General features: G+C 33.5%; 1 protein-coding gene across 4 annotated transcripts in view; it reads left to right on the forward strand.

The window, feature by feature from the left end:
• Positions 1-13,025, forward strand: part of LOC106882632 (1-phosphatidylinositol 3-phosphate 5-kinase) — a 106,516-nt gene that overhangs the window by 71,085 nt on the left and 22,406 nt on the right. For all 4 annotated transcript variants that reach the window (XM_089356504.1, XM_089356507.1, XM_089356503.1 and 1 more), the window contains 5 exons: positions 1,890-2,045; positions 3,345-3,456; positions 6,217-6,312; positions 7,218-7,295; positions 9,390-9,484. In XM_089356504.1, the coding sequence (XP_089212630.1) occupies positions 1,890-2,045; positions 3,345-3,456; positions 6,217-6,312; positions 7,218-7,295; positions 9,390-9,484 (537 nt within the window). The remainder of the gene's footprint in view (positions 1-1,889; positions 2,046-3,344; positions 3,457-6,216; positions 6,313-7,217; positions 7,296-9,389; positions 9,485-13,025) is intronic.

Consider the following 13,025-nt stretch of genomic DNA (forward strand, 5'->3'; position numbering starts at 1 on the left):
TAGTGTATGGTAATGAAACAAGGCAGAATATTTGTAAAAATTAAAGAACAAGGTGAGTTGAATCTGTTAGATGAACAATGTTTATATGCAATATTGGTTGTTGTTCAGCACCAAATTGCCTCTGACTGAGCTGATCTATGATCAGAAATATTCTAGTCAGGACTATCCTGTCTGTTTGTTTACAGGTATAGTGTAATTTGGGCAAAAGTTTTCAATTTTTATTTTTCAAGCTAGTAAGATGTGGTCTGAGAGTGATCTGGTTACCATATCTAGTAGATCAAATGACTACACATAGGCTCCTACATTGTGAAATTGCTTGGATGCATATGAGTTGAGAAAGTGACTGGGCAGTTAAAAGCATTGGCAAATCGATGCAAGGGAGACGACCACACTAGCTAGCATGGAGATGAAATATTGGTGGCTGACATATACCTGATGAAAGAGTTACTTTAAATTGATTGAGGAGGATATGTGAAGTCGAAGTAGCCAATTAATTCTTAGTGTTGGGGAATAAATGAGTTATTGTTTTTAAATACTTAGCTAAAACTTTCACAGTTTTTACAGATGATAGGTTTGGATATCACTAATGTGTTTTCTTGTCAGACATATCTCTCTAACATAGAGAAAAACAGGGTTTCCTCTTCAGTGCTAGAAAATACACCTGCACTGAATAATTGATGGTCCTCTATTTGGTGTATGTACTTCAGCTGTCATACAACCATTCTGGAGTGCATCCAACGAACAAAGATCTTTTGAGTAGTAGAGTAACAGCCACTAAGCAGTTCAGTACAGTATCTAGGTTATGACTGTATGCAGTTGTTGCTGTGTATCTGCTAATAATTCTGCAATGTCTTCTACTCTTGAGGACTTAGGATGTAAGGGTTTAATTATATGAACCTATGGCCTTTCAGCTGGAAGTCTAGTACTCTATCAGTTCATCCTTTTGCAAGTCAAGTCTGACTTACTATTTAGTACAATTTTCTAAGCATAATCTGCTTTTCCAAATGATCCAGTGACATAAAATGGGACTGGTTAAAATCATTTCTATTAAATAAATATACAGATTCGTGTTTATGGGTCACTGAATTCTTATGAACTGCTAAATAACAATTAGCATCAGTTGGTCAATTCTAAACTGCCAAATAAAAGCCATGTAAATCTATTTTCAAAGGGAAACTAAAAATATGAATAGGTACAAATCCAGTTATTCATAACCTACACTGAATTGGTAGTCTAATAATTATTTCTAATAACCAGTTATCTTATATGCATTGTTTATATGTAGTCATAGGAAAGTATAGAGTTTCTGTAGTTGTAACAAATACTTTGTGCAGTAATACCTCACCATATAGCGGTTCACCTATCACCGTTTATTATTTAACCTTATGTCAATTCCTCCATGGTGTTGTTTTGCATTTATAATAAAATAAATATATACAAATTATAAAAATAATGAAAAAAATATACAGTACCGTACTGTTTCTACTTCACTGATTTTCACCTATCGCGGGGCAGTTTGGAACATAACACCCGCGACAGTGGAGGGATTACTGTATATGGACATCTTCCCATTTTCTTTCTTATGCTTAGACTGTTTTCACAATTTACAACATGATTTTGGGCACATGAAATTAGCAAGTGATATTTAACATCACCATTCATCATGATGTTATCATCACCTTATTCATTAAACCTTCCATCTCAACTAATAAGAGTTTTCACTGCATTCCATATATGTTGTACATACATCTTCAAGAAGAATTAAATACTTTGTTTATAAGTATTTTTCAACTTTCTTCATTTTGACTTTCTTTAACAGTGTGATTGTTACTGTTTTGTTTTCAATATATTAATGGATTAATTATTTTAACCATTTCTTTATCATCTAGTAACCAAAGATACTTTATTAGTTGGTAATTTAGATTCTAATCTAAATTCATCACCTAAAAGTGATGTACCTTTTGGAAGTCAAGAGTCTTCTTCACCAGGAAATGTTCGAGATGAAAGAGATGGTAAACTGAGAGTTGTAATAAGGGACAGGAAATGTAAGTTGTTTTCTTTCTTTCAACATATCTTTCAAAATGAATGAGACATTATTTGTCATTTTTCTTTCTCTTTTCTAAAATTTAGTTCTTTATTTTAATTTTTTTTGTGTAATTCCATCCAGTTATAATCAGGCAGATGTATAGATAATGTGTTACAAATGAGAATACTTACAAGTTCAATACCCCAGTTATGGTCTTGTTTGTTTTCTTTTCTTACAACATGTCTTTGTATAATATTCATTTTGTAGACTCTGTCGACTATTTCATTAATTATGTTTGATTATGAGAAAGTGTGAACCAAAAACTTAAACTTACAGAGCAGTGTGGCATAAATTCTATTGAAATATTGTGATATTTTTGGCTGTTAGATTTGCTGGACTATTAGCTCTTATGATACCAACTGTCTGAGACCACCCCTGGTTCTACAGTATAGAAAATCATGTTTTGAAATGATCTAAATTAAAACCTTTCTTCAAAATTCCATGTTATGTCCAAAACACCACCTTACTAATGAGTTATTTTAACTATTTTTTTTTCCTTTTTGCTAAATTTTCTAAATTAATAGAAACAAGAGCAGTTTATTTCATGAGAAATAAAATGACAAAAGTGTTAATGTTTGATCAGCTTTCTAAACATAATATTTCTGTGTTGAGATTAGTTCTTGAAACATTCTTTGGTTGTGTTTACTCTGATGCAAACATTTGAAGCAAATACTTAACTCTTTCCCCATACTTGTTTATCGTATGGCCATCAACTACATCAATCTCATTAGACTGGGAGAGCCTGCAAAGGTTATGAGTCTTGATTTAAAATTTTGTTTGAAAAAATATTTGGATGTTGTATTTGGTAAACCAAATGAGTTTGGAGAGAAGTTCTCTCATTGTCTACAAATCATGTGCCTTTAGTTAAGTTTCTTTGCTACTTTGTGTTGTTTTAGGCTGGTTTCTTTCACTTAAAAGAGAAGTGGTTTGTTTGATGGGAAGTTTTGGTGCCTAGATTAGGAGCTAGAGTAACACCTAAAGAAACTCTTTCAGGCTGGATTGTCTCAAGATAGTTTATACTGATGTGTAATTATTACCAGAAAAGTTTTCCTATCATGTTTCTTTTGCTGCTTTGTATGAGTAAAATGTTAGGATAATGTTTGGCACATTCCTCTATCTCTTCCATTCACCTATATCAATTCCTAATTTTTTCATATTTAGTCTCTTCATCAGAATGTTGTGCTTAATGGAAACATCTTTGTTACGTTCTCCAGCAAAGCCGTCAGCAATTCTAAAATTTTGCTCTCCAATCCAATAGATAACACTGATGATGTTGGGAATGAAGAACAAGAAAAGAAACGGACAGTACTGAGTCGAATACCAGGGTTCCGTTCATCCACTGGAAACATGGCAAGTTTGAGAATGCCTTTGTGAGTAATGGATACGAATATCTTTATAATATATTCTTTTCTTCTTTGGTTTGTCTTAGTTTAAAAATAACAATATGTAACTGTTCCATAATTGATCAAGTGAGTGAATCGACAGAATTTGGTAGGGAAGGCTGCAGAATTTTAACTGTAATATCAGCAATGATCACCTTGTCTAAGGCTTTAACTGCTTGAGAGTTATATCTAAATAATGGCTCTCTGCCTGCTTGTCTGCCTGACCTCCTCTCTGTCTCTCTGTATTATGTGTATGTGTATATGTGTGTGTATGTGTACATATGTGTGTGTGCATCTGTATGTATATATGTGTGTGTGTGTACGTATGTGTATATATATATATATATATATATATATATAATATTAGGGATAAAATCCAAAACTACAGGTAAAAACTCAATTAAAATCAATTTATTAAAAATTAAAATTAAATTAAGTTTCACAGTATAAAATATATATAAATATATAGTTTTTTTTTTTTTTTCCCTAAAACTATATATATATATATATATATATATATATATATATATATATATATTATATATGGGGTCTGGGTTTGCACTTGTGCATATGCTGTTATGATTTCGTGCGTATATTTTTTGTGTATACACGGTAAGGGCATATGCTTGTGTTTATTTATACATACATTCATCTATATTGTTATATGTGCGTATGTCCGATTAGGTTCACACTCACATATACTTGTATGTATACATACGCATGTATAAGGTTATGATCGTAACTATTTGCGTACATATCAGCATATGTATCTATATGCGTGATGCTATATACATTTTTGTATACGCATATACGCGCAATCTAAATTTTTATGCACGTTCACTATATGTTCTTGCTTATTTTCTCTCTCTACTTCTTCCTTCCTATCCCCAGCCTTTCTCTCCTCTCTTTTCTTCCTTTGCTATCTTTCTTTTTTTCCATTTCTTTCTTTCTTTTTTCTCTTTCTTTCTTTCTTTCTTTATTCTCTTTCTTTTGCCTTTCCCTTTTTTATGACAACCACATTCCCCCCGCCACCCCTTTCCCATATTTAACGTTATTATAGATACGTTACTCTTTACCCCTCCACTCCATAGATTAAGATACAATTGTCGTTACCAGTGCATAGGTTTTCCATGCGCAAACTTATATGCGTGTGTGCGTATATGTGTGTAGATTTGTACTTATGTATATATCTGTGCCTTGTAAATATAGGCCTATATACGTAGATTGTCTGTGCGTATGCAGCTGTGTATTTCAATGTATATATTTATATATAGATATATATATATGTTGTGGATAGCCTTGTATACATACACGCTATTGTAATTTTATTTAATTTAATTTAATTTAATTTTATTTTATTTTGAATGCAGCGTATACTTTATTTTATTGATTTGATTTTAATGCGTTAATTCGAATATAATTAATTATCTATAATATGTATTTGGAGCCCATTTTTCTATTTAAGGTTTTCTTTGATATTTTTTTAATAGAGTGAATTTGTATTAAATTTATTTGGTCTGTGAATTACGCATCATTGACCGTTAATTGAAACGACCAATCCATGGCCCTTATTTGAAACAACCAATCAAACGAATCCATGTGTTTTAAATTTTATATTACTTTTGATTGCATTGTTATCCTTTCTCCATTTCTAACAAAACTGTCCGATGAACGGGAACGTGAAACTCAGAGTAACGGTTTTTTTTTTGTTATATTTCTGCTGCTTTTAAATAAAGTATATATATTATATATATATATATATAAAACATGCTAAAAATAATGGTCATTACATAGTTTTCCTTTATTGGAGCAAATTTGCCCAGATTAATAATCCCACACTATTTATGTACATATATATATATATAGGTGCAGACACAACTATGTGCCTAGAAGTTTGCTTCCCAATCACACAATTTCTGCTTCAGTCCTACTCTGTGCCATCTTGGGCAAGTGTCTTTTATTTTAACTTTAGGTCGACCAAAAGCCATGTGAGTGGATTTGGTAGACAAAAACTGAAAGAAACTTGTTTTGTGTGTGTGTGTGTGTGTGTGTGTTACTATTCCCTTATACATTATTGGTTTACTTATTTTTCAGTATCAACAGTTCCCCTATTCCTTTTCTTGTTTAGAATATCATGATAGTTTTGAGAGTGTAGAATAGATGACTTCAAGTACACGGTCCTTACATGATCAGAGAGTGAAAATAGAGCAGTAGTGAATGACTGCTTAATGACTAAATATTGTTATTCAAAATATAGGTTAGATAACATCAATTAGCACAATGTGTGTCATTGACTATGTGTCTCTGCAGATATTACTACCTACTTAATGATGAAGTAGAGGCACGTGGCTTGGTGGTTAGGGTGTTGGATTTATGATCATAAGATTGTGGTTTCAGTTCCTGGACTGGGTGATGCATTGTGTTCTTGAGCGAAACAATTCATTTCATGTTGCTCCAATCCACTCAGCTGGTAAGAATGAGTAATCCTGAGATGGACCAGTGTCCTGTTCAGAGAGGAAGATATACAATAGAGAAACCTGAAACTAGCCCTTTGCCCCTTTTGAAGTAATGTGGACTAACCACTTAATGATAAAGGAAAGAGACTAGACTGTCTAATTATACACCAATTCCGGTAAAATAGGTAATGTACAGTCTATTCAAAGAATCCCTAGTTACATTTCTTTGTGGATTTTGAGTCTGTTCCAAAGAAATCCTAGTCATATTTCTTCTTGTCCTCTGTAATTTCAGTGAAGCTCATGAACATCCTCTACTGGCTAAATGCGAACGTATTCCTGTAATTGTCTATGATACAGAACCAAGCTCCATAATTGCATATGCTCTCAGGTAAGGCCCAGTTCATTGTTGTTCTTTCTTCTTTATTAATGATATCTGGGATATAAAACCATTTATCGTTTCTTTGTTATTGTTTTGTGCTTAGTCAGCCCAAATCAAGAAAATTTATGATCAAGTGCATCCACCCATGACTTCCTATCTGGTTTTTGTGTGTATCTAAGACTGCCATTATCTGATGTATATTTCCTTTTTTAAGGTAGTAGACTGTGGTTTTCATTGATCAAGCACTTGATTTCTTTTACTGAAGCTATAATTTTATTCTGTGATTTAGTGCCATATAAAAGTGTCTGTGCTGGTGCCATGTAAAACTGCCCGTGCCAGTGCCAGTGCCACATAAAAAGTACCCAGTACACTCAGTAAAGTGGTTGACATTAGGAAGGGGATCCAGCCATAGAAATCATGCTAAAATAGACAACTGGAACCTGGGAAGCTGGCCAGCTCCTGTCAAACCATCCAACCCATGCCAGCAGGGAAAACACAGACATCAACTCACTGCTATTGTCTAAGACTTATGAAACAGCATAACCTTTCCTAGTTAGTTAAATGATAATGACGATTGAAGGTATTTTCTTGTAAAGGAACATAATATGTTCACAGGATGAAAAGGTGAAATAACTGACACGTTGTGTTAATATGTAAGGTAACGGAGCTAGCAGAATCATTAGCACTCTGGACAAAATGCTTAGCAGCATTTCGTTCATCTTCACATTCTGAAACTGAATTCTACTGAGGCCAGCTTTGCCTTTCATCCTTTCAGGGTTGGTAAAATAAGTATCAGTTGATCACTGGGGTTGATGTAATTGACATACCCACTCCACCAAAATTACTGGCCTTGTGCCAAAATTTGAAGCCAATACTAAAATTAATAGTCTAACATTTATTAATTTTTCTTATAGCTCTCGGGATTATCATTGTCGACTCCAAGAAATTCAAAGCCAACTTGGTTCTGTACAGAGAGACTCACCTTCTGCAAGGTAGGTTCAAACTATTATATTTAGTTTCATTTAGTTACAATTGCTGTTCTTTTTATGTGTGTCAGCTATACATATATCATCTGCTGGTTAGTTATTATTGCTGTCACTGTATATATTACCTATAAAATATGATCTTAATGAAAAAGAAGAAAAAAAAAAATTTTTTGGCAGGAGTGGCTGTGTGGTAAGTAGCTTGCTTACGAACCACATGGTTCCGGGTTTAGTCCGACTGCATGGCACCTTGGGCAAGTGTCTTCTACTATAGCCTTGGGCCGACCACCTTGTGAGTGGATTTGGTAGATGGAAACTGAAAGAAGCCCATATGTATATGTATATATATATATATATGTGTGTATGTTTGTCCCCGCAGCATCGCTTGACAAGTGATGCTGGTGTGTTTACGTCCCCGTAACTTAGTGGTTCGGCAAAAGAAACCGATAGAATAAGTACTAGGCTTACAAATAATAAGTCCTGGAGTCAATTTGCTTGACTAAAGGCGGTGCTCCAGCATGGCCGCAGTCAATTGACTGAAACAAATAAAAGAGAGTAAATAAGTCAATATATGGTACTTCTTTGTAACATTCTATAATATGCTTATTTAGCTTGTGTGAATGTAGTATATTTTCAATTTAACAATTTGTTAAACTAGTAGTATACTTAACAGATAGTCTTACCACAAAACCAGGAATGCTCACATTATTTTATACCTTTTTAATATTGTTACTTATTTTATTTCTGCATTTATCTATTTATTAAGTAGACTCAAAGAAGTATAATTCCTTTATTTTAATTTTAAAAAGAAAATTATTTTTGCTGCTTTTAACCAGTTGTGAAATAAATAATTTCCTCTTGAGTAATAAATTGATACCCAAAATTAATAATCACTTTTGCTAGTGTTTATTAAATTAGTAGCTGTTTGAGCTACTGCTATCATTTTAATTTTCATCTGACTTGTTATATTCTCACATCCAGAAATGGACCTTGTCTGAAATACTATGAGTTACTGTGACTAATAAAATATGTATATTAAAACTATTTGTTACACCTGAATATGATTTGAGAATATATCAATTGAATTATTGTGTAAATAAAATCAAAGAATATTACATAGAAGCTTAATTAGTCTTTATTATTCTTAGAAATATAGCCATGTAATATAATTATGTAACTTTTTATTTTCAAGTAAACATTGGGATTTATATTCTACTGTGGTACTTTTAATTGATTTTTAATTCATTACTTTGGCATGAGAAAGTGCATCCAGCCATAGAAGCCATATCACAACAGACCTTGGGGTCTGGTGCAATCCTCTGGCTGTTGTCAAACTGTCCAAACGGAAAACAAATGTTAAATGATGATGACAATAATACTTTGATCCTCATATGTATAGAGGACTTAGCCACTGTGTAATATTCTTTCAGTTGTGGTTTCCAGTTTGGGTGATAATCTTAATCTGTATTTGGCTTAACATCACCACCTGGCCCTTAGGTGCCTTTTGCAGAGTCCACTCTGTTGCAAACATTCAAACCAGATCTTTCATTTGAATATAACTCAATATGTTGATACACTATACTCTTCCATTCCTTATATTATACAACAAACCACAGACTTTCCAAACAATATATATTACCTAATAATAAATTTAAACAATAAACTATGATTGGTTGACATTACTCTGTAAGGAGCATAGAGCTGGTTTCCTTGTTTCTCTGGCATATATATTCCTCCCTGGATGGGACACCAGTCTATCACAAGATTACTCATTTTTACTAGATGAGTGGACTGGAGCAACGTGAAATGAAGTGTTTTGCTAAAAAACACAACACATCGCCCAGTCCAGGAATCGAAACCACAATCTTACGATCATGAGTCCAACACTCTAACCACTAAACCATGTGCCTCCATTAAGCCATGTGCATCCTTTAAGCCATGTGCATTTTTGAAGCTATGCACCTCCATTAATCCATGTGCCTCCATACAATAAACCACATCCAGTTCATTTTCAGAAGTTATAGAAAATATATTTGTTTCCATTTAAAAAGTTCCAGGCCTTACATTGAGATTAAACATTAATCTATATTATTTTAACTTCAGTCCAGAACATCAACGGAGAAACCTGAAGGCTGAAAATGCAAGGAATCTTCCTCTGAAGACTTCTACTGTAGGTTTGAATTCTAACCCTGAGCAAGGTAACTGATTTTTAAATACTTTGATTTTACTGTATTGTAACTATTATATCTTAGTAGAGCATAAACCAGTATACTAACACAATGTCTACCTTTTGTTATCTTAAATAGTTTAGCTTCTATGATCATCATGGTGTTAATGTATCAGTAATAATGAAGATTGTATTACTGTATAGCTCATTAGATGAAATATTATCAGTTCATCTAATTTTTTGTAATTTTGTATTATATAATTTTTATGATTTATAATTCATTTAATTTTGTATAACTTTTGTTAATTGATATTTTTATCAAAACGGCCAATGTTCCCTTTGAATACATTTATCTTATATCTTAGCCTGTATAACACACTTGAAACAATGTTTATACTGAATTTTTTTTGCCAAAGTGAAGCCCCATTTGCTATATAGTTGTTATATCGATATCATTGAACAGGCCTAGTCATCCATCTTTAAGCTGATCTAAGGCATGGATACAGACAAGCAAGTACCTAGGAGTTCATAATTGCAAAATTGCAAAAACACATACACACACACACACACACATCACTGTACTGACCAGACTATTGGATGATGTTATAGACCACTGGTCACATTGCATTTTCTTGTATTGTTGTAGCTGTTTGAATGATGCTACCCCACTGGCTAGGCAAGCAAGCCAACATTCCTCATGAATGCAATGCCAATCTATCTAAAAGTTGCTCATTTTGACAGCTGAGTGGACTGGAGCAAAGTGAAACACAGTGTTTTGCTCAAAAACACAGCACATCGCTTGGTCTGGTAATCAAAACCCATGATCTTGCAATCATAAATGCAACACCCTAACCACTAGGCCATGTGCTTTCACAAACACACATGTAAAACTAATAGCATTTTCTTGTGTACTAGAATTTGTGGATATGCAACTGAATATACTTACCAGCTATGTACTATTACATATTTGTTATATAAATATATTTATTCACTGTTGAAGTATTTACATCATACACATGTATATATATATATATATATATATATATATATATATATGATGTTTGATCTTACTACTGTAGGTTCTATTTTGCTTCCCCCTATAAACTGGAGTGTTATAGCTAAGGTTAGCAAATACAGAGTATAGGGCAGCAAATGCAAGCTCATCATCACCAAAAAACTAAATATAACATCAACAGTGAACGTTATTAACATGAGGGAGGAAACCTCTACCTGTGAACACAAGTAACAATTCATGCATCAAAATTTCAAGCATGATCCTGACTCCCACTACCCACCCACTTCACCACCCATTCAACCTGGATAAGTTCTTCTCTAGACATTGATTATATTCATTATATGTACATTGTGCTTCAAAGACACAGACCCACCCCCATAAACTTATGCTGGATTTTCTCATTACACAGATATATATATATACATATGCATTGCACATATTCATGACATCATATAATTCACAGGAAAAAATACATATATACACAAACTTAGGAAGTCAAAAACTCCACAATAATGTGCACATACTCAAACACAAACAAAATGCATAATGCAGGTGTGTGTGTGTGTGTATCTATCCATTTATCTATACATACACACGTACATGTGCTTATGTGTGTGAGTGTGTATGTGTGCACATATTTTGTATGGATATGCATGTGCACAAACGTCCTCACATAAACTGATTAAGACCTTTCATGAGCTGTATATTTCTTTATCCCCAAATCTCATACAGTCTTGTGTAACTTCATATATTTTCATCCAAAATGGAGATGAGTACCAATGTTCCTATGTGCCAGGTCTGATAATTGTTAATAGATTTCTCTTCACATGAAACCATTGGTAACTTTGTTAACCAACAAATAAAAAAAAAAAAGTATACACACATACACATAGCATTAAGTGTACTGAAGACTGCTTTATTTAAAGTATTTAATATGACATATATAAAGAGGAATTTGATGGAGTGTGCAAGAAAGACAACAATACAGGTATGGGCATATGGTGCATATGGAAGATGTCAGTTTTTTAAAAATAAGTTTCAAGCATTCTAAATGGATAGATCTCATGGAAGAGGAAAACTGGAGAAGTCAGGAGATGATGCGGTGAAGATTAAGGCTGTACATCATAAAAGAGATGAGAAAGAATCAAGTCACCTGGTGAGGTTACCTAAGAATTGCACACGTCAGAACCAACAACTACTATCTCTTATTATTAAAGAAATAATCTCTCTTTTTGCCTTTCCTTCCTCTGCTGCTGATCTCATTATCAATTTACCTCTTATTTTCATACTCTACCATATTTTAGCATGTATAAGGAACCCTTTTTTTTTGTCAAAAATTAGGTTAAAATATCTGGGAGTTTCTTATACATGAATAGTATTATAATCCCTTACAAAACCTTTTTCCAAATTAGGGGGTTCTTTATACACATTAAAATATGGTATTTTCTTCATTTACTACACAAAGTAAAGTAAGGTTCCTTCCTGAATTATATAGACTCATAGGGCCAGTTTCCTGTTTCCATGGTGTATGTATTCCCCATGTGGACAGGATGCTGTCCATTGCAAGATTACTCATTTTTGCCTGCTGAGTGGACTGGAGCAATGTGAAATGAAGTGTTTTGCTCAAGAATACAATACATCACCCAGTCCAAGAATCAAAACCACAATCTTACGATCATGAGTCCAACACCCTAACCACTAAGCCATGTGCTTCCATGCTACACAAACCCTATCATTTTAATTGTCCTGTCGACTGCTTGATAGACTCATATGATTTCCTGTTGCTACCCTGCCATCGCATATCTAGGATACCAGCAATGGCTTTAACCTTCAGAATTTCTTTTCCCGGTCATTGACTCACACATTTCCTGTTCACCATGGGTGTAAAATCCTTATACTCTGTCGTCCCCCATAATGATATACTTTTAACTCTTAAACATTTTTTTAAACACTGTTCTTCACTTGAACTCAGTATCACCTCCCCAGCTTAGCTGAACTCATTCTTTCCTTCAACTGTTTTGCCTTCTCTAGTAAGTTCTGTTAGTAAACTATCAGGATGACCATGGCAACTAAGATACTAACATTCTTTTGGGCTGTATTGAGACCCAGATCTGTGCTCTGTTTTCTTCACCTTAGCCTATACTTCTATGATCATTACAGTGATGACTATATCAGCATTACTGTATTCCCTACAAATTAACTTATTGTTTTCTTAGCTTTTTTTACCTTTCATTTTTACCACTCTTTAGAATACATCTATAGCAGCTCCAATATTTCTGCTACTGTCATCCATATCTCTGTTACTTATTTATAACTCTCTCATTTTCACCTCTGTTCACTGTAAAGATACTCCTTCATCTACCTTGACCTTTTCTCCTCTACTCTTCTCACTAAAACTACCATCCTATTCTCACAATTTTTTTACCATGTCAACCATGTAGTAAAAGTTCAGAATTTCTTTCCAAGTCTGATTAAATGCATCATTTCTTCCTCAAATGTCATTGTACTTGGGCTACAGATATGCTCCACCATAACCCTTTCTGTCTCAGGTCATTTG

The sequence above is a fragment of the Octopus bimaculoides genome, chromosome 8, assembly GCF_046866305.1.
Source record: "Octopus bimaculoides isolate indiv1 chromosome 8, ASM4686630v1, whole genome shotgun sequence".
Lineage (NCBI taxonomy): Eukaryota > Metazoa > Mollusca > Cephalopoda > Octopoda > Octopodidae > Octopus > Octopus bimaculoides.